The sequence below is a fragment of the Oryx dammah genome, unplaced genomic scaffold (assembly GCF_014754425.2).
Source record: "Oryx dammah isolate SB20612 unplaced genomic scaffold, SCBI_Odam_1.1 HiC_scaffold_4, whole genome shotgun sequence".
In the NCBI taxonomy this organism is placed as follows: Eukaryota; Metazoa; Chordata; class Mammalia; order Artiodactyla; family Bovidae; genus Oryx; species Oryx dammah.
In genome coordinates this window covers 61,786,948-61,807,842 of record NW_024070188.1, presented here as the reverse complement: position 1 = coordinate 61,807,842, position 20,895 = coordinate 61,786,948, and the positions used below count along the sequence as shown (strand labels likewise).

At 39.3% G+C, this 20,895-nt stretch overlaps 1 protein-coding gene across 1 annotated transcript in view; it reads left to right on the top strand.

Moving 5' to 3' along the window:
* MAP3K5 (mitogen-activated protein kinase kinase kinase 5) overlaps positions 1 to 20,895 on the top strand; it is a 228,197-nt gene that overhangs the window by 89,774 nt on the left and 117,528 nt on the right. Inside the window, exons 4-7 of the mRNA XM_040239312.1 lie at positions 1,514 to 1,707; positions 2,947 to 3,115; positions 4,503 to 4,609; positions 6,850 to 7,020. Of these exons, the coding sequence (XP_040095246.1) occupies positions 1,514 to 1,707; positions 2,947 to 3,115; positions 4,503 to 4,609; positions 6,850 to 7,020 (641 nt within the window). The remainder of the gene's footprint in view (positions 1 to 1,513; positions 1,708 to 2,946; positions 3,116 to 4,502; positions 4,610 to 6,849; positions 7,021 to 20,895) is intronic.

Here is a 20,895-nt window from a genome sequence, read left to right as displayed (position 1 = left end):
TAACTTTGTATTCCCTTCCCTTCCCTGAGCCCTGAGCGCCAGTCAGGCTCACTTCCTCAGGGGCATCCAGTCCAATGTCTCCTTTATTCTTCCCAGTTCCACTTGTGTTTGCCCTAGTGCACCCTCACTTGGCACCATCAGGAGCAGATAGAAGGTCATGCTGAGTGAGTGGAGAGTGGTACAGGCTGAGGCTAGAGAGAGAGGCAGGGTTTGCATAGTTAAGCCCTTGTAGGTGACAGTGATCTATTTTATCTTCATCTCAGGAGCAAGGGAGGGGGCTTGAGCAGCTGAGAGAAGTCTGATATATGTTATTGAAAGAGCCCTTTGACAGCTGAGTAAAAAACAGATTGATAGGCAAGAGGAGAAGCAGGGAGCCCAGGTAAAAGCCAATTACAGTGGCTCAGGCCAGGATATTGGTGGCATGGTCTCCAGTGCTAGCAGAGAAGATGGAGTGAAGTGAACAAATAGATATATCTTGGAGGTGGAATAGACAGGATGTTGGTAGTTTGTGGAAGGTAGAGGAAATGGAAGCATCAAGGATAACTTCAGGGTCTCTTGTTCAGCTGCAAGGCTGTGTCCAACTCTTTTCGACCTCATGTACTGCAGCACGCCAGGCTTCCCTGTCCTTCACTATCTCCCAGAGTTTGCTCAAACTCATCTCCATTGAGTCAATGATACTATCCAATCATCTCATCCTCTGTCACCCCCTTCTCCTCCTGCCGTCAGTCTTTCCCAGAATCAGGGTCTTTTCCAATGAGCTGGCTCTTCACATCAGGTGGCCAAAGGATAGGAGCTTCAGCTTCAGTCCTTCCAATGAATATTCAGGGTTGATATGCTTTAGGATTGACTAGTTTGATCTCCTTCCTGTCCATGGGACGCTTGAGTCTTCTCTAGCACTGCAGTTTGAAAGCATCAATTCTTTGGAGCTCAGCCTTCTTTTATAGTCCAACTCTCACATTGGTACATGACTACTGGAAAAACCAAAGCTTTGACTATATGGACCTTTGTTGGCCAAGTGACATCTCTGCTGTTTAATATGTAGGGTCTCTAGATTTAGTAACTGAGATGTTAATAAAGGCATGACTGCGATCGAGCAGCCTGGAGGGGATCAGCTTATTCTGGCCTCACTCACACTTTGCTGTTACGTGGGCAGCCCTGAGATGTTAACTCTTATCATTTCCATGCTTTTATGCTGTGTCTCTGACAAGTTTTCTGAAGGCTGAGGGCTGTGTTTTAAACTACCTTGCTTCACCTACAGCATATATCATAGTGTTGTAGCCAAGAGAATGGTGAATAAATATTTAAGGGATTGATAGAAACTGTGCCATGCCATATGTTTTTTTATCATGTGTAAGTCTGAATTACTTGAAGTAAGCAATTAAAGAAATTGGAGGAAATTTTCATAGGTCATGAATAGGAAATAGGATTATTATTTAAAAGTCAGATTTGGGGTGACGTTAGTGTGGGGTCAACAGGTCAGCTTACCACCTCCTGGTGCTTCCTCTTTCCGCAGATGTGCACTGGGAACTACACATTTATTCCTTACATGATAACGCCGCATAACAAGGTCTATTGCTGTGACAGCAGCTTCATGAAGGGCTTGACTGAGCTCATGCAGCCAAACTTTGAGCTGCTTCTGGGACCCATCTGCTTACCTCTTGTGGATCGTTTCATTCAGCTTTTGAAGGTGGCACAAGCAAGTTCCAGGTAAAGTTTAATAATGCCGTTTGGTAGTGATAGTGAAGTGTTCGTGTACTTAATTTATGTAAGTCACCTACATTCGAACCTGCAAGTTGTGAACTTTCAAAGATGTGAGCGTGTGTCTGTATGTCCAGTCACATAAGTTGGTTTACATACGTGGCGCACATTGTCACTTGCGGCTTACTCTCCGTTTCCTCTCGCTGACAATCCTTCAGCTCTACTATCTCCCACCTCTCTCTCTCCTCCAGTCAGTAACTCTTCTTACCTCTTTACTTGATGCCAGTCTCTGCATGCCAGCTCTTGTACTATACTAATGTACTGTACTATAAGGTTAAAAATGATTTCTTATTTTTGTGTTTATTTTTTACATATTATTTGTGTGAAAAGTATCATAAATCTATTAAGTACAGTACTATACAACCGATTGTGTTAGTTGGATACCTAGGCTAACTTTGTTGGACTTAACGAACAAATTGAACTTACAAACACGCTCTTGGAACAGAACTCATTCGTATGTAGGGGACTTGCTGTATTTGTGCACCTTATCAGATGTTTCTTACATATAATACTCAGTCAAGAACCAGGAAAAAATATATATAATGTCCTTTAAGTGGATAAAATAGGTGCATCTTAGTCTACCTTTTGAATTTTGTCCACTTTATTCAGAGGAGAACAACTTGAAATCAGAAAAAAGAAAGACTGCTAACTGTGTTATAGTAATGGTAGAGCTAAAAATATATTCCATGTAAGTACAGAAACATCTGAATAAATGTCCAGGGACTTTTAGCGTAAGGACAAGAACTCTCTAAAAATTGTTGAAAGCACTATTATATTTTAGTTAAGAGCAGTCATTTATGCTGATAAATGATGATGCTGGATCAGAAGGTACATGTTTTATTATGTTCAAATTGTGGGCACACCTATTTATTTAGAACAATTTCTACTCGAGACAGTAAAATGAAAAATAAAGTTTTAGCATTTTAACTGGAATACTGCAGGGTCTTGGACAACTCATTAACATGGAATATCTTTACCTTTGATTCTTCCTGGAGCAAGGCAGAGTGTAAAATATTAGGATGCCCCAATTTCTTAATGATACTAGCTAGATGAGGTGTTCATTCTGTACATCTTAATGATCTGAAAGGTACGAATGCTGCAGGTGTCATTCATTTCCTTATAAGGTCATTGCTTTTCACTGAAATACTTTCTAGTATCGACTCTTAAAAATGTGTGTTTTTCCACCAGCCAGTATTTCCGGGAGTCTATACTCAATGATATCAGGAAAGCTCGTAACTTATATACTGGCAAAGAATTGGCAGCTGAATTGGCAAGAATTCGACAGCGAGTGGATAATATTGAAGTCTTGACAGCAGATATTGTCATAAATCTGTTACTTTCATATAGAGATATCCAGGTGAGAAGATGCTCAAAATCAAGTCTTGGTTATGTATCATGCTGGAGGAATAAGGGAGTGTTAATATCCAGTTCCAGTTAGCTAATAAGTCACTCATGTTACTACATGTAATTTTTTATTGACTTTCCTAAACTTTCCATTCTGAGATTTTATGATAAATGAAACAGACTCATATAAGTTAACCATCAGTGATTATGAAAGACTTGTACGGTAAAGGGCTGCCTTTTTCCTCCAAAAGAACAAAAAGAAAAATTTGCATGCATGGCTAATCCACAGACAGCTGTTCTGCTCTGCTAGCCTCAGGCACACCTGCCTGTCACTAAGTGAAATCTTTGTTTTCGCAAAGAACAGACATTTTTAGAGCTTTCCAGATATGTCTCTTACTCCTGGAATTGTGTTGCTTGGAATTGATAATGCTGGATCTAACTAACCACAAGCGAGAAATGTGCAATTGATTAATTATAAAAGTAGCTTTAAAAATAAGTAATGTAAAACACAGATATGCCATATTATTTTATTGAGGTGTCTTAAAATTTTTAAATTACACTAAGAAGAATCATGGGGCTAGTGGTAGATAACCCACCTGCCAGTGCAGGAGACGTAAGAGACGTGGGTTCAATCCTTGGGTCGGAAAGATCCCCTGGAGGAGGAAATGGCAACTCACTCCAGGATTCTTGCCTGGAGAATCCCATTGACAGAGGAGCCTGGTGGTCTATAGTCCATAGGGTGGCAAAGAGTTGGACATGACTGAAGCAGCTTAATACAACACACACAAGAAGAATGAAATCTCTGAGTTGGAGATTTGCTGTTGGATTTTTACAGTAAAATTTAAGTGGCTTGTGGTTTCTTATTCTCACCCATTCAGGCTTGAGTAAAGCTTCATGTGAATAACAGAGATTCACATACATGGAGACGTGTGGCACTTAAGATCCCATGACTGGAGAGCCTTCTTATGTTGAAACCAAATATTTTTGTTACTTATAATAAAAGTTCTATCGGTTGCTCCATGTTCTTGATATCTTGGAAGTTATCTCCCTGAAAGTAATTGACAACGCCCTGCATACCGGGAATCTAGCTCCAGGGAGAAGTAAACCACCTGTACTGAGAAAATGTAGTATTACCATGCTAGAGAGTTTATTGTTTTGTAGGTCAGAGATGGTAATTCAATATTTCCAGTGTTTTATCTATATAATCTAAATCCCTTATTCAGGCAAGCAAATGAACAAACAGTTTCTTCTTGGTTCTAGATTCTTTAAGGTATTTCATGGGTTCTAGTTCCTTTTTAATACTCTTCTTAGTTTCAAGCATCTGGTTGTTCAAAGGCATTTCATTGTCAGGACTTTTTCCCAAAGATTTAATTCTATGTTATTCTTCTCCTGTTTGAAAGGACTATGATTCTATTGTGAAGCTGGTAGAGACTTTAGAAAAGCTTCCAACGTTTGATTTGGCCTCCCATCACCATGTGAAGTTTCATTATGCATTTGCACTGAATAGGTAAGAAGAAAAAGTACCCCCCGCCCCCGCAACAATGTGCCTAACGTATTACTTTTTAACCTGCATATTCTTTCCATGATATGTTTTTCATGTAGCCTTGCAACCACTCCTGTTATAATGTGTTGTTAATATTTCTACTTCAACCATATAAAATATAGGTAGCATGCATTCTGATTTTGTCTCACTTTTCATGAGTAAAAGAAGTACCCTCAATGTTTATATATCTGAATTCTTAAAATTCTTTTGCTTCTCTGTCAAAGTTTGTATTTTCTATTTATATATATTTGGGGGATTTAAAAAATTACATGGATGTGATATTGTCTTTAAATAGATTGAACGCCAAGTGGTTATTTACACAAGAACTAACTAGAGTAGGGATAGTGATACCTAGGGGAACATATTCCTAATCAGAGAAGATGTTCACTGAGATTGTTCTGAATATACCTAATTACTAATATAATCAAAACACATTTTAGGTCATGTGTCCGTGAATTTTCTAGGATCAAGACTAACAGTGCTGCTTCCAGTGCTGCCTCTGTTCTTTCCGTCAGCATCATGACTGACACCCGCCTCCATGCCACTTTCTACCCAGAGTCACCATGAAAGGCCATCCCTACTCTGGCCTTAGAGAAGCCCAAAGCACTAAACCATCCCGAACTTAGTTTTGCTGTTCTCTTCTATGGTAGAGAGTTGGATATGTGTGTAATTACTACGGTTGAAGAGAATGATACAAAGAAAAAGAGAGGGGAGCCTCACATCTATTTTTCATTTGCCATGAAGTCTTAATTATTTTACCGATGAGGAAACGAAAGTGCTTGAGTAACTTCTTCAAGGCTCATAAAACAGGCTCAGTCCCAGAGCAAGCCGATACTGGTACTTGTATTCTCCCTCACTTAGTTCCCCTGCCTTTGTCTCCAAAGAAAAGTCAGCATGCTCTTCAACTGGTTTCCTTTATTCATCTGCCCAAGCTCTACAACGTGCTACCTTTACCAATATGACAGTGAAAGTCAATTTTATCTCCCCATTTATTAAACATTTTTTCTTTAGATTTGGCAGAAAGAGATGAAAGCTCCAGAGATTATCTGTTCCAACTGGTTTTCAAATAAATCCTTTTTGAAAGATGGAATTAGATATATTTTGAAATAAAAAATGAAAGTCCATAAGAGCCTCTTATATTTTCTTTTATCTATATTTTGTCTCTGTCTTTCCTAAAATAGAATAGAATGAAATGATAAATGTATTTGTATGGAGCATTATTCTAAACTGAAGGCATTTAGTACAGAATGTAAAAAAGAATTTCATGGACAGAAAGATTTAAAATAGTAATTGAGAATAGAAATAACCCTTTTATATAACAGTTTTATTGAAATATAATTCATACATCATACAATTTTATTTAAAATGTATGATTCAATGGATTTTAATGTATTAACAGAGTTGTGTGACCATCAATACCATGAGTTTTAAAGTGTTTATATTACCTTTCCCCAAACCACCCACACCCTGCCTGCTCCAATGGGGGCAGGACACTCTCCTATTCCTCCCAAATCCAGACCTAGGCAACCACAGATCTCTTTCTGTCTCCATAGATTTGCCTATTATGGATATTTCATGCAATGAGATTGTACAATATATAGTCTTTTTGTGACTGCCTTCTTTCACTTAGCATAAATGTTTTCAAGTTTCAATAAATTACTCTTAAGAGAATTTTTATCTTTGAGAACAGTCTGCACATACTCACCAGTTTTAAAATGAGCTATATAAAGCAGCTTCCTTAGGTGACTGATTGCTCAACTCAGGTTGGCTTATTGGTATTGTCTATGAATTAGTTTGCTCAGTGTTTTGGAGCAAAAGCCACTGAAACCTATAGCATCAGGGTTTTACCCCTGTTTGAATTCCTTGACTCTGCCCCATTCACAACCACAGGCTGCATTCTTAATCTCACTCTGTCAACTTGAACCCACACAGAGTCTGCAGGGAAATGGGAATGACTGTGGATGGATAAGCGCAAATCATCATATCAGCAGAAAACCAACTCAAAATAAATCCTTTTTAGATGATTAGACATGCAACAGGATAAAAAGAGTTGCAGAAGACTTCCAAAATACCATTGTTGTTTTTATCCTGCCAAACTTATTAATGTGTATTAGTGTATTAAACAGACATTTTAAAAAGATGATTGGCCTAAACTGCTTCTGGAGTCTATACAGAAAGAGTGATGTTCCCTTTCTCTCCCTTAGGAGAAACCTCCCTGGAGATAGAGCAAAAGCTCTTGACATTATGATTCCCCTGGTGCAAAATGAAGAGCAGGTTGCTTCAGATATGTATTGCCTCGTTGGTCGAATCTACAAAGATATGTTTTTGGACTCTAATTTCATGGACACTGAAAGTAGAGACCATGGAGCTTCTTGGTAAGTGTACAGGATAAGATATTTGGTAAGTCCATGACACAAAAAAATCATTTGTAAATGAGTATTAAATTATTGTTTTCATTCTTTGATTGTATATTAGGAAATAAATCTTAGAATTTATAGCTTTAGTAAATAATTTTGATGAAATTCATTTAATAAGGCACAGTAAATTGGGGTAAATTGGATGAAAAGATAATGGTTTAAAAAAATAGGATTTTTAAAAGATATAAGTATAATACAAAAAACATATAATTGGGGAAATTCATAAAATTTTATAGAAAGACATGAAATAAAACCTGAATGAATGGAAAAATAAACCAAGTATGTGGATGAGAAGACTTAATAAATCAAGAAGACTTGATTTAAAGATGTTAATTCTCTACAGCAGGACTTTACATGAAATTCAACAAATTGATTCTACAATTTATTTGAAAAAATAAAAGAGTCTAGAATGGGCAAAGCTATTTTGGAGAATGAGGTGGAGGGACTTGCTCTCCCAGATAAGGCGTACTGTAGCAGTGTAACAATTCGAGTATTACAGTATTAGTGAAGTGAAGTGGAGTGAAAGCCGCTCAGTCATCTCTGACTCTTTACGACCCCATGGACTATACAGTCCATGAAATTCTCCAGGCCAGAATACTGGAGTGCGTAGCCTTTTCCATCTCCAGGGGATCTTCCCAACCCAGATATCGGACCCGGGTCTCTCTCATTGCAGGCGGATTCTTTACCAGCTAAGCCACCAGGGAAGCCCAGTATGAGTGCAAGCATAGACCAATTGGGAGATTGGGATTGACATATATACAGTACCATCTGTAAAATAGATAACTCTGGAGGAGGACATGGCAACTCACTCCAGTATTCTTGCCTGGAGAATCCCCGTGGACAGAGGAGCCTGGTGTGCTGCAGTTCATGTGGTCACAAAGAGTTGGACACGACTGAGTGACTAATCACACAGGACAGTGGGAACCTGCTGTGTAGCACAAGGAACTCGGCTTGGTGCTCTATGGTGACCGAGATGGGTGGAATGGGGGTGGAGAATGGAGAGAGTTCCAAGAAGGAGGGGATATGTGTGTACATATAGCTGATTCACTTTGTTGTACAGCAGAAACTAACAACAACATTGTGCAGTAATTATACTCCAATAAACTGAAACAGTTAATAAAAATAAAACACTAAAACTGAAGACAGAGCCTGAAAGAAACAAACTAAAAACAGAGCCTGATACATATCATTTTGTATGCATATGACTGGCTTCCCTGGTGGCTCAGCTACATATGACTAGATTTATGGTATGATATGCTTCATAAGGGCAGGAGACCAGAGACCAGATTTCATCCCTGGGCTGGGAAGATCCCCTGGAGAAGGGAATGTCTACCCACACCAGAATTTTTGCCTGGAGAATTCCATAAACAGTGGGAGTCTGGCAGGCTACAGTCCATGGGGTTGCAAGAGTTGGATGCAACTGAGCAACTTAGGGCTATGCTTCATAAGCCAGAGTGGAAAGAATGGACTCTTTAGGAATGATACTGGAAAAATTTGTTTACCTGCCTGTAAAAATAAAAATGAATCCCTAGTTTAACCCACACACACAAAAATAAAATCCAAGTAAATTAAAGATCAAAACATTTTATCTGGAAAAAATTTTATAATAAATTATACAAAATGGATTTATGACTTGGAAAAATTATCTTAAAAGAAGGCTTAAAAATGCCATAAACCATAAGATATTGGGGAAACTAGAGCCCATTAAAATTTGCATCTGCTCATCAACTCTTTGGGAAAGAGTAGCTCCTATGGCACTCACCTTCCTGCCAATAACAGTTATAAACATTGGGAAGACACTTCTAAAAAAGTTTGAAAGCACCAAAGAGTGACTAAAGATAGTCAGAAACTAGAGAGCTGTTAATTCTTAGATGAGGAGTACTGCATTAGATAAGATTCACGTGTATATGCTTTTTCCTTTAGGGGAGCTCTCAAATCTTCAGGCTTAGGGAAGATACAACTCAAGAAGAAAACTGTAGTCTTACTGGGGGAAGGAGTTAGTTTGAGGCTTCCAGTTCAGTTCAGTTGTTCAGTCATGTCTGACTCTTTGCGACCCCAAGGAGTGCAGCATGCCAGGCCTCCCTATACATCACCAACTCCCAAAGTTTACTCAAATTCATGTCCATTGAGTCAGTGATGCCATCCAACCATCTCATCCTCTGTCCATCCCCTTCTTCTCCCACCTTCAATCTTTCCCAGCATCAGAGTCTTTTCAAACAAGTCAGTTCTTCGCATCAGGTGGCCAAAGTATTGGAGTTTCAGTTTCAGCATCAGTCCTTCCAAAGAATATTCAGGACTGATTTCCTTTAGGATGGACTGGTTGGATCTTCTTGCTGTCCAAGGGACTCTCAAGAGTCTTCTCCAACACCACAGTTTAAAAGTATCAATTCTTCGGCTCTCAGCTTTCTTTATAGTCCAACTCTCACATCCATACATGACTATTGGAAAAACCATAGCTTTGACTAGATCCCTTACATGAAGGAGCCACAGAGGGAGCCCAAAATATGCATATAAGCCACCTTTCCATTCTTGGCTGATCCCTGACATGTGCACACGTGTGGTAAAACTCAAAGGAGCACAGCAGAAAATAGGAGCTAGAAGTCTAGAGCTGAACCAAGATTTCAGCAGCTGTGCAATGGAGGAGAAACAGAGTTTGGGGTTTGAACCTCGCCAGGTTAGAGGGGCTTGATAAACACTTTGAGCTTCCAAGACTTCAGACTCAAAAAAACACATCCAAGGACTAAGGAAGGATACTAAAATGAACAGGAAAACCAATTAAGCACCACCTTAATAAAAACCAAAACCAAGACTCCACATAAACAAGGTGAACTAACAATAATTTAAGTGCCTGTTGGAACAAAACTTGATACTCTTAAGAGGAAGATAACAGAATCCGAACTCTATGATGTATCATCCAAAATGCCTACTACACCATCAGAAACTACTAGATTTGTGAAGATAGCAAAGTGTGATCCATAATAAAAACATCAGTCAACAGGAATATACTGCAAATAAACACATGGCAGAAGGATACATAGAGTATGATTTTGTTTATAGAAACTTTGAAACCAGTCATACACATCTAGTAAAAATATAGATGCATGAATGTACATCATAAATCCCCAATTCAGTATAATAGTTACCAGTAGGGAAGGAATAAAAAGGGATCATGGAATGTTTCACATGCAGCTGCAAGAATATTTAAAACATTTTATTTCTTAAGCTGAGTGGTGGGTATGTGGGTAGAAAGTGTTGCTTATATTATTCTTCTGTACGTTTTAGTCTCTAAAATGTTCCCCAAATAGTTTCTGATTCTAAAAAACAAGATTAAAGGAGGTTGACTTACAGAAAGAGACAAATACCATATGATATCACTTATATGTGGAATCTAAAGTATGACACAAATCAAACTGTTTCACAAAACAGAAACAGACTCACCGACATGGAGAGCTGACTTGCGGTTGCCAAGGGGGAGGAACTGGGGAAGGGGTGGATTTGGAGTGCGGGATGAGCAGATGTAAGCTATTTTATGTGGGATGGATAAACAACAAGGTCCTACTATGTAGCCCAGAAAACTATATTCGATGTCCTATGATAAATCATAGTAGAAAAGAATATGTATACTTGTATAACTGAGTCGCTTTGCTATACAGCAGAAATTAATACAACGTTGTAAATCAGTTATACTTCAGTTTAAAAAAAGGGTGATTGACTTAGTTCAGACGTTCCTTAGTAATGGCCATAACATTATCTAAGTTGTGAAACAGAAATCTTAACATTTCAAAATCTTGTGTCATCCTACCAGTTTAGCAAGGGACTGAAATTGGGATAATGGATTATAACCAGGGAAGAAAATTTGGGGACAGTGACTTCCTGGGTTTTCATGGACAGATTTGGTTTGGACTTTTAAATTTGAATTATAAATTTTTATTGCAATCAACAGTTTTGTCGTTTCCTTTAATCATTTTTTTTCCTGCTGTTATAAAAGAGAAATGTAACTATACAACCTTTTTATTACCAGAAGATTTCTTTAAGAAGAAAGAAGATTTCTTTAATCTTTAAGAAGATTCTTAATTGTAGAAGAATTAGAATCTGATATTTAGAATGTCAATCTATGCCAAAACCAATACAGAATTGTAAAGTAAAAATTAAAAATAAATAAATTTAAAAAATAAAATAAAATAAATGCTTTGATTTAATGGTGATAATGAAATGCATAGATAATCTTTGAAAGTCTGATTTTCATGGTCAGTGAATTAAAATGTAAAACATCTCTTATGAAGTTCATGGGCCTCATGCATGGGAATAGAAGTGTTTCCCAGTTTGGAAAACCAAACAGTTTAGACTACTGAGAGCTTTCAAGGTCACATAAAGTTTAGTCAAAAGGAACAGTTTTTTTTCTCGTTGTGTTTTGTTCTGTCTTTCTATACTTCTCAATTCTGACTCTTTTTCTATGATTCCTATTTAACTGAGGAACATTAGCTAGCTCTCAAGAGAGCTTTGTCTTTTAAGTCTTCAGGTCAAATTTAAGATGTCGGGTTTTGTAGGATTTCATTTTAAGCTGTTTGTTAATTTTCTAGCAAAAACAGGGAAGGCTGTTAGAACTCAAAGCCTTCTCATGGGAGGAGCCTCAGGAGTTGATCTGGGTGTATCACTCACTGATGTATTGATAATATAAGAATGTCACTTTTACTGTAGATTACGGGTCTATAACCTGCCATTATTGTCATTATATCTGTTTGTCGTAAGGGTCATTACAAAGATTTCCCTTATTTTAAAAGTGTTTTTTCATGCCTTCACACTTGTAAAGCCACTTCAGTATTTCTTACTGTTTCCATCCAACCAACTCCCACTCATCTGCGATGGTCTGTTGGCATCATCTGTAATCTCTTGGTATGTCACAGCTTTAGTAAAAGCGCGTTGTCAAGGTGCTGACCCAAGAGTTTCATTACTGAGGTTATTAGGCTGCTGTCCAGACTTACTCCGGGTTTTGTGTTTCCTGAGTCTTGGGTTCCAGAGAGTTTTTCAGCTGACTTATATATTTATTAATTTATTCATTACCTTTTTTGAGCCAAAATTCTCTGAGCTCTTACTTGTCAAGTGCCTGGGTGGGATAGCAGTGAGTGGCAGGCAGTTTGTCCCTAAAGCTTCTTTCCCTGCCTGTAGCCTGAAGCATCTTCTGCTAGCTTGAAGGGACAGTCATTTACTAAGCAGGAAAAGTTGAAGAATTTCAACTCAGTGGAAAAATAGCCCCAAGCAGTTGTGTTTACAATGGCACATAAAAGTCTCCAAGTTCCCTTTTTTAACATCTTTAATGAGTTGACTGTTTCCGACTTACGGCACAAGGAGAAAGTCAGACACTACTCTTGAGCATGCATTGCAATATTTGGTATGAGCACTATCCCAGGGCACTTTTTTGCTTTTAGGGAGACTGTGTAATGCAGGTCTATTTTCTGACAGGTTTACTTGGGACTGAGAAGATGAAAATACAAAACAAGAAAGAAGTTTATGCTTTAGATTTTTAAAATTTACAGAATTGTAGTATGTTGTAGAACAAACTTTACATACTGAATCTTATCTGGGACATAGGGTGAGGGGTTTGAAAGAACACATCCTCCTGATTTAAGTATAAAATTCGTTGTCACTTCCTTAGTTGTTTTTGTTCATTGAAGCTCTTATAGATAGCTATCAGTTCAGTTCAGTCGCTGAGTCATGTCCGACTCTTTGCGACCCCATGAATCACAGCACGCCAGGCCTCCCTGTCCATCACCAACTCCCGGAGTTCACTCAAACCAACGTCCATCAAGTCGGTGATGCCATCCAGCCATCTGATCCTCTGTCGTCCCCTTTTCCTCCTGCCCCCAATCCCTCCCAGCATCAGAGTCTTTTCCAATGAGTCAACTCTTCACATGAGATGGCCAAAATACTGGAGTTTCAGCTTTAGCATCCTTCCTTCCAAAGAACACCCAGGGCTGATCTCCTTTAGAATGGACTGGTTGGACCTTCTTGCGGTCCAAGGGACTCTCAAGAGTCTTCTCCAACACCACAGTTCAAAACCATCAATTCTTTGGTGCTCCGCTTTCTTCACAGTCCAACTCTCACATCTATACATGACCACTGGAAAAACCATAGCCTTGACTAGACAGACCTTTGTTGGCAAAGTAATGTCTCTGCTTTTGAATATACTATCTAGGTTGGTCATAACTTTTCTTCCAAGGAGTAAGCATCTTTTAATTTCATGGCTGTAATCACCATCTGCACTGATTTTGGAGCCCCCCAAAATAAAGTCTGACACTGTTTCCACTGTTTGTCCATCTATTTCCCATGAAGTAATGGGACCAGATGCCATGATCTTTGTTTTCTGAATGTTGACCTTTAAGCCAACTTTTTCACTCTCCTCTTTCACTTTCATCAAGAGGCTTTTTAGGTCCTCTTCACTTTCTGCCATAACGGTGGTCTCATCTGTATGTCTGAGGTTATTGATATTTCTCCCGGCAATCTTGATTCCAGCTTGTGCTTCTTCCAGCCCAGCGTTTCTCAGGATGTACTCTGCATAGAAGTTACATAAGCAGGGTGACAGTATACAGCCTTGCCGTACTTCTTTTCCTATTTGGAACCAGTCTGTTGTTCCATGTCCAGTTGTAACTGTTGCTTCCTGACCTGCATATAGGTTTCTCAAGAGGCAGGTCAGGTGGTCTGGTATTCCCATCTCTTTCAGAATTTTCCACAGTTTATTGTGATCCACACAGTCAAAGGCTTTGGCATAGTCAATAAAGCAGAAATAGACATTTTTCTGGAACTCTCCTGTGTTTTCGATGATCCAGCGGATGTTGGCAACTTGATCTCTGGCTCCTCTGCCTTTTCGAAAACAAGCTTGAACATCTGGAAGTTCATGGTTCATATATTGCTGAAGGCCTGGCTTGGAGAATTTTGAGTATTACTTTACTAGCATGTGAGATGAGCACAATTGTGCGGTAGTTTGAGCATTCTTTGGCATTGCCTTTCTTTGGGATTGGAATGAAAACTGACCTTCTCCAGTCCTGTGGCCACTGCTGAGTTTTCCAAATTTGCTGGCATATTGAGTGCAGCACTTTCACAGAATCATCTTTTAGGATTTGAAATAGCTCAACTGGAATTCCATCACCTCCACTAGCTTTGTTCATAGTGATGCTTTAATGCTATTCTTATCTATATGTAAGTTTCTATAATCCAAGTCAAGTTATGAAAAATGCATTTTTTGAGTTTGACTTTCAGTTATTAAAAGCCTTTCATCATAGCTGGTCTATATAAACTTAAATATAAGTTAAAGCAAGCAGCAGTGGTACCTGTCATAAGTGCTCTTTGGGAAATGTTAGGGGCTGCTATGGGATAAAGAGAAAGGTGAGAGAGCAAAGCTGGGAGGAGAGCCAGGTTTCAAAGGAAATATTGTCACTCAAGAGCCTAGACTTACATCTTAAAAAGAAAAAACAATAACCACAAAAAACAAACCCCACAGAGTTTCTGAAGTGACAGACTGAACTGAAATGACCCAAGGCAATATTATGGACCTTGACTTGAAGGGCCATGGGAAGTTCACTGCCAAATTTATCTCTACAACTTCTTTTTAAACCTAATCTAAAAAAGAAATTACCACAAAGTAGTTATGCTGAATTCATATACAGCATGACTTACTGAGATCATTTTGATATATATATACTATTTGTTCAGTGGGTAGAAATAATAATCCCTTAAATTTTAGAGTTCACACAAGGTTTTTGTATATGTTATTAACAATTGGTGGCTTATAAGCACCTTGTAAGGTGGGCAAAGCTGATATTTTTCTTCCCATTTTACAGTTAAGGCAAGTGAAACTCAAAGAACTTAAGTGAATTATTGATGTTTTATGGTTAATAAAATTTCAAATCTAATTTTTTTCAGATCCAGTGTTGTTTTTGCTATACTCTAGCCTCTCTTTCCTGGAATTTCCAGAACAGGCATTTCTAGGAATATCTGTACTGTTTTATTGAAGAGGCCTAGACTTGTGAGAGATCCACATGGAATGCATGTTGACTCAGGACTTGGAGACAGTGTATCTTAGGCAAATGAGTTAAACTTTAAGAAATTCAGTTTTCTTATTTGAAAAATAAGAATAATATCTACCTGGATGAGTTAGAATGCTCTTAGCATCCGAAAAGTAGCTGAATAGCTTACTTCAGTGGGCTTAAGCAGGAAGAAAATGTAACTTCTTAAAACATGAAGTTCAGAAATAGGGCTGGGTCAACACCACCCTTATGGCAGAAAGTGAAGAAGAGCTAAAAAGCCTCTTGATGAAAGTGAAAGAGGAGAGTGGAAAAGTTGGCTTAAAGCTCAACATTCAGAAAACGAAGATCATGGCATCTGGTCCCATCACTTCATGGGAAATAGATGGGGAAACAGTGTCAGACTTTATTTTTGGGGGCTCCAAAATCACTGCAGATGGTGACTGCAGCCATGAAATTAAAAGACGCTTACTCCTTGGAAGAAAAGTTATGACCAACCTAGATACTATATTCAAAAGCAGAGACATTACTTTGCCAACTAAGGTCTGTCTAGTCAAGGCTATGGTTTTTCCTGTGGTCATGTATGGATGTGAGAGTTGGACTGTGAAGAAGGCTGAGCGCCGAAGAATTGATGCTTTTGAACTGTGGTGTTGGAGAAGACTCTTGAGAGTCCCTTGGACTGCAAGGAGATCCAACCAGTCCATTCTGAAGGAGATCAACCCTGGGATTTCTTTGGAAGGAATGATGCTAAAGCTGAAGCTCCAGTACTTTGGCCACCTCATGTGAAGAGCTGACTCATTGGAAAAGACTCTGATGCTGAGAGGGATTGGGGGCAGGAGAAGAAGGGGACGACCGAGGATGAGATGGCTGGATGGCATCATGGACTCGATGGACATGAATCTGAGTGAACTCCGGGAGTTGGTGATGGACAGGGAGGCCTGGTGTGCTGCGATTCATGGGGTCACAAAGAGTCAGACACGACTGAGCAACTGAACTGAACCGAACTGGTAGTTGAGTCAGCTGCTTAAAAGTCAGCCGAATCTGTTTCCTTGTTATTGTTGTGGGTGACTGCCCTCAGTATGGCTTTCTTAGAGTTAGTTACAAGGTGCCTTTGGCCATTTTAGACATCAGTCTAACTTAGCTATGCTAAGGTCTAAGATGAGAGAAAAGGAGGCCATCTCTTTCTGTATCTTTCTCTTAGGACTAAGAAAACACTTATAAAAACCTATCTCACACACTCCTTACATTTCTTTATGCTTCCAGTATTTCATCATCAGCCCAGTATTACACAAATCACTCGCAAGGAAGACGGTTTGATTACAGATGGTTTAGACTCATCACTTTAGGAAGAATAGATGCTCTGTTTGAGGGATTAAATGAAGCAACATATGTTCAAGCCTTGGAATTTAGTAAACACTTAGACTTATATCCTTAGTATATAATATGTGAAAATATTTCTGCATATAATGTTATACTTATGTTCAAAGCAGATATTGACTAGATTAGTGGATACTGATTAGATTCCTTGTCCCTAAAATATTCCTGAGTTTTCTTTCTCTTCTTTCCGAATCTAGCTGACCATTTTAGCTAATAAGGGAAAAGAGAGTGTGTGTATTTTTACATAGGACTTGATAGAATTTCATATACCATAGTTATCGTGGAGTCACCTGGGATAGGCAGTGATTGCTTGAAATCATACCAGAGATGATATTAGAGATGATGGTATTCTCATTCTTAAGGGGAGATAGTGGTCATTTTTAGAACTTTGAAAGGAAATTGGCTGCTCTTCTATATTAACATAATCAGGTCTCCCCTGTTGTAATGCCAAAAAAATCCATAGCAAACTAGTCAGTCTAATCCCTGGGACTATAGCCTTGTCTAACTCAATGAAACTAAGCCATGCCGTGTGGGGCCACCCAAGACGGGCGGGTCACGGTGGAGAGGTCTGACAGAATGTGGTCCACTGGAGAAGGGAATGGCAAAACACTTCAATATTCTTGCCTTGAGAACCCCATGAACAGTATGAAAAGGTGAAATGATAGAATACTGAAAGAACTCCCCAGGTCGGTAGGTGCCCAATATGCTACTGGAGATCAGTGGAGAAAGAACTCCAGAAAGAAGGAAGGGATGGAGCCAAAGCAAAAACAATACCCAGTTGTGGATGTGACTGGTGATAGAAGCAAGGTCCGATGCTGTAAAGAGCAATACTGCATAGGAACCTGGAATGTCAGGTCCATGAATCAAGGCAAATTGGAAGTGGTCAAACAGGAGATGACAAGAGTGAATGTCGACATTCTAGGAATCAGTGAACTAAAATGGACTGGAATGGGTGAATTTAACTAAGATGACCATTATATCTACCACTGTGGGCAGGAATCCCTTATAAGAAATGGAGTAGCCATCATGGTCAATAAAAGAGTCCGAAATGCAGTACTTGAATGCAATCTCAAAAACGACAGAATGATCTCTGTTCGTTTTCAAGGCAAACCATTCAATATCGTGGTAATCTAAGCCTATGCCCCAACCAGTAACGCTGAAGAAGCTGAAGTTGAATGGTTGTGTGAAGACCTACAAGACCTTTTAGAACTAACACCCAAAAAAGATGTCCTTTTCATTATAGGGGACTAGAATGCAAAAGTGGGATCAAGAAACACCTGAAGTAACAGGCAAATTTGGCCTTGGAATATGGAATGAAGCAGGGCAAAGTCTAATAGAGTTTTGCCAAGAGAATGCACTGGTAATAGCAAACACTCTCTTCCAGCAACACAAGAGAAGACTCTACACATGGACATCACCAGGTGGTCAACACCGAAATCAGATTGATGATATTCTTTGCAGCCAAAGATGGAGAAGCTCTATACAGTCAGCAAAATCAAGACCGGGAGGTGACTGTGGCTCATGAACTCCTTATTGCCAAATTCAGACTTAAATTGAAGAAAGTAGGGAAAACCACTAGACCATTCAGGTATGACCTAAACCAAATCCCTTATGATTATACAGTGGAAGTGAGAAATAGATTTAAGGGACTAGATCTGATAGATAGAGTGCCTGATGAACTATGGTGGAGGTTCGTGACACTGTACAGGAGACAGGGATCAAGACCATCCCCACGGAAAAGAAATGCAAAAAACAAAATGGCTGTCAGGGGCGGCCTTACAAATACCTGAGAAAAGAAGAGAAGTGAAAAGCAAAGGGGAAAATGAAAGATACAAGCATCTGAATGCAGAGTTCCAAAGAATAGCAAGAAGAGAAAAGAAAGCCTTCCTCAGCAATCAGTGCAAAGAAACAGAGGAAAACGAGAATGGGAAAGACTAGAGATCTCTTCAAGAAAATTAGAGATACCAAGGGAACATTTCCTGTAAAGATGGGCTCAATAAAGGACAGAAATGGTATGGACCTAACAGAAGCAGAAGATATTAAGAAGAGGTGGCAAGAATACACAGAAGAATTGTACAAAAAAGATCTTCACGACCAAGATAATCACGATGGTGTGATCACTCACCTAGAGCCAGACATCCTGGAATGTGAAGTCAAGTGGGCCTTAGAAAGCATCACTACGAACAAAGCTAGTAGAGGTGATGGAATTCCAGTTGAGCTGTTTCAAATCCTGAAAGATGTTGCTGTCAAAGTGCTGCACTCAATATACCAGCAAATTTGGAAAACTCTGCAGTGGCCACAGGACTGGAAAAGGTCAGTTTTCATTCCAATCCCAAAGAAAGGCAATGCAAAAGAATGCTCAAACTACTGCACAATTGCACTCATCTCACACGCTAGTAAAGTAATGCTCAAAATTCTCCAAGCCAGGCTTCAGCAATACATGAACCATGAACTTCCAGATGTTCAAGCTCGTTTTCGAAAAGGCAGAGGAGCCAGAGATCAAGTTGCCAACATCTGCTGGATCATGGAAAAAGCAAGAGAGTTCCAGAAAAACATCTATTTCTGCTTTATTGACTATGCCAAAGCCTTTGACTGTGTGGATCACCATAAACTGTGGAAAATTCCGAAAGAGATGGGAATACCAGACCACCTGACCTGCCTTTTGAGAAACCTATATGCAGGTCAGGAAGCAACAGTTACAACTGGACATGGAACAACAGACTGGTTCCAAATAGGAAAAGAAGTACGGCAAGGCTGTGTACTGTCACCCTGCTTATGTAACTTCTATGCAGAGTACATCATGAGAAATGCTGCGCTGGAGGAAGCACAAGCTGGAATCAGGATTTCTGGGAGAAAGATCAATCACCTCAGATATGCAGATGACACCACCCTTATGACAGAATGTGAAGAGGAACTAAAAAGCCTCTTGATTAAAGTGAAAGAGGAAAGTGAAATGTTGGCTTAAAGCTCAACATTCAGAAAATGAAGATCTTGGCATCTTGTCCCATTACTTCATGGGAAATAGATGGAGAAACAGTGGAAACAGTGTCAGACTTTATTTTGGGGGGCTCCAAAATCAGTGCAGATGGTGATTACAGCCATGAAATTAAAGGACGCTTACTCCTTGGAAGGAAGGTTATGACCAACCTAGATAGCATATTCAAAAGCAGAGACATTACTTTGCCAACAAAGGTCTGTCTAGTCAAGGCTATGGTTTTTCCAGTGGTCATGTATGGATGTGAGGGTTGGACTGTGAAGAAAGCTGAGCACCAAAGAATTGATGGTTTTGAACTGTGGTGTTGGAGAAGACTCTTGAGAGTCCCTTGGACCGCAAGAAGGTCCAACCAGTCCTCTCTAAAGGAGATCAGCCCTGGGTGTTCTTTGGAAGGAAGGATGCTAAAGCTGAAACTCCAGTACTTTGGCCACCTCATGTGAAGAGTTGACTCATTGGAAAAGACTCTGATGCTGGGAGGCATTGGGGGCAGGAGGAGGAGACGACAGAAGATGAAATGGCTGGATGGCATCACCAACTCAATGCACATGAGTTTGTATGAACTCCAGGAGTTGGTGATGGACAGGGAGGCCTGGCGTGCTGTGATTGATGAGGTCGCAAAGAGTTGGACACGGCTGAGCGACTGCACTGAACTGAACTGAGTGAGCTAAAAGCGTTAAATCTGTTTTTAACATTTATGTGTTCATTTTTCCATAGTAGCTTGGGAAAGAACAGACAGATTTGCCTTATCAACTGATTTTGTTTTACGTCAGTGACAGTGCTATTCAAACAGTGATCATGCCTAACAACTGTTCAGTTTGTACATTATTAATGGGGTTGGCTTTACTTAGGAAGAGTTATGTAACAAACCAAGTGACATACAGATAAAGACCAATGTTTATTTTCCATTTGCCATATTTTCCCTTTTTTGTTTATCTTAGCTTCAAGATATCTTTCTTCATTTTATCTCTATTTCTACTACCCTCTTAACCCCCAGAGTTTGATCTCACCATTATTCTACTGACATCATTTCCGTTTAGTCCTTGGTTGTATCTATTAATCGAATTTCCCAAATTTGGATGATTTTTATCCTGAGAGTGCAAAATCTGAAGAATTCTTAATAAGTCAGCATGACACCCAGCTTATTGATGTCCAGGGGCAGAGGGCTCTTAAAGAACCATCAATTCCAAGATGACCTGGAGACTTGGGGAGAACACACCATGTACCCATGATTGCTTTGTAAATAAGCAACCTAGTACATTGGTCTCATGCCTTGACCTTGATTTAACATGCCATTCAACAGATGACAGATTGTGGCATGACCAAGTTGAAGTCCAGGAATGATAATGTTTAACGAGTCACTGGGAGATTTCCTAATTGTGTCTTACAGGTAATAAACACCTAAGGAGAGAAACTAAGGCTTGCTCTCTGTAACCGAGTTGTCAG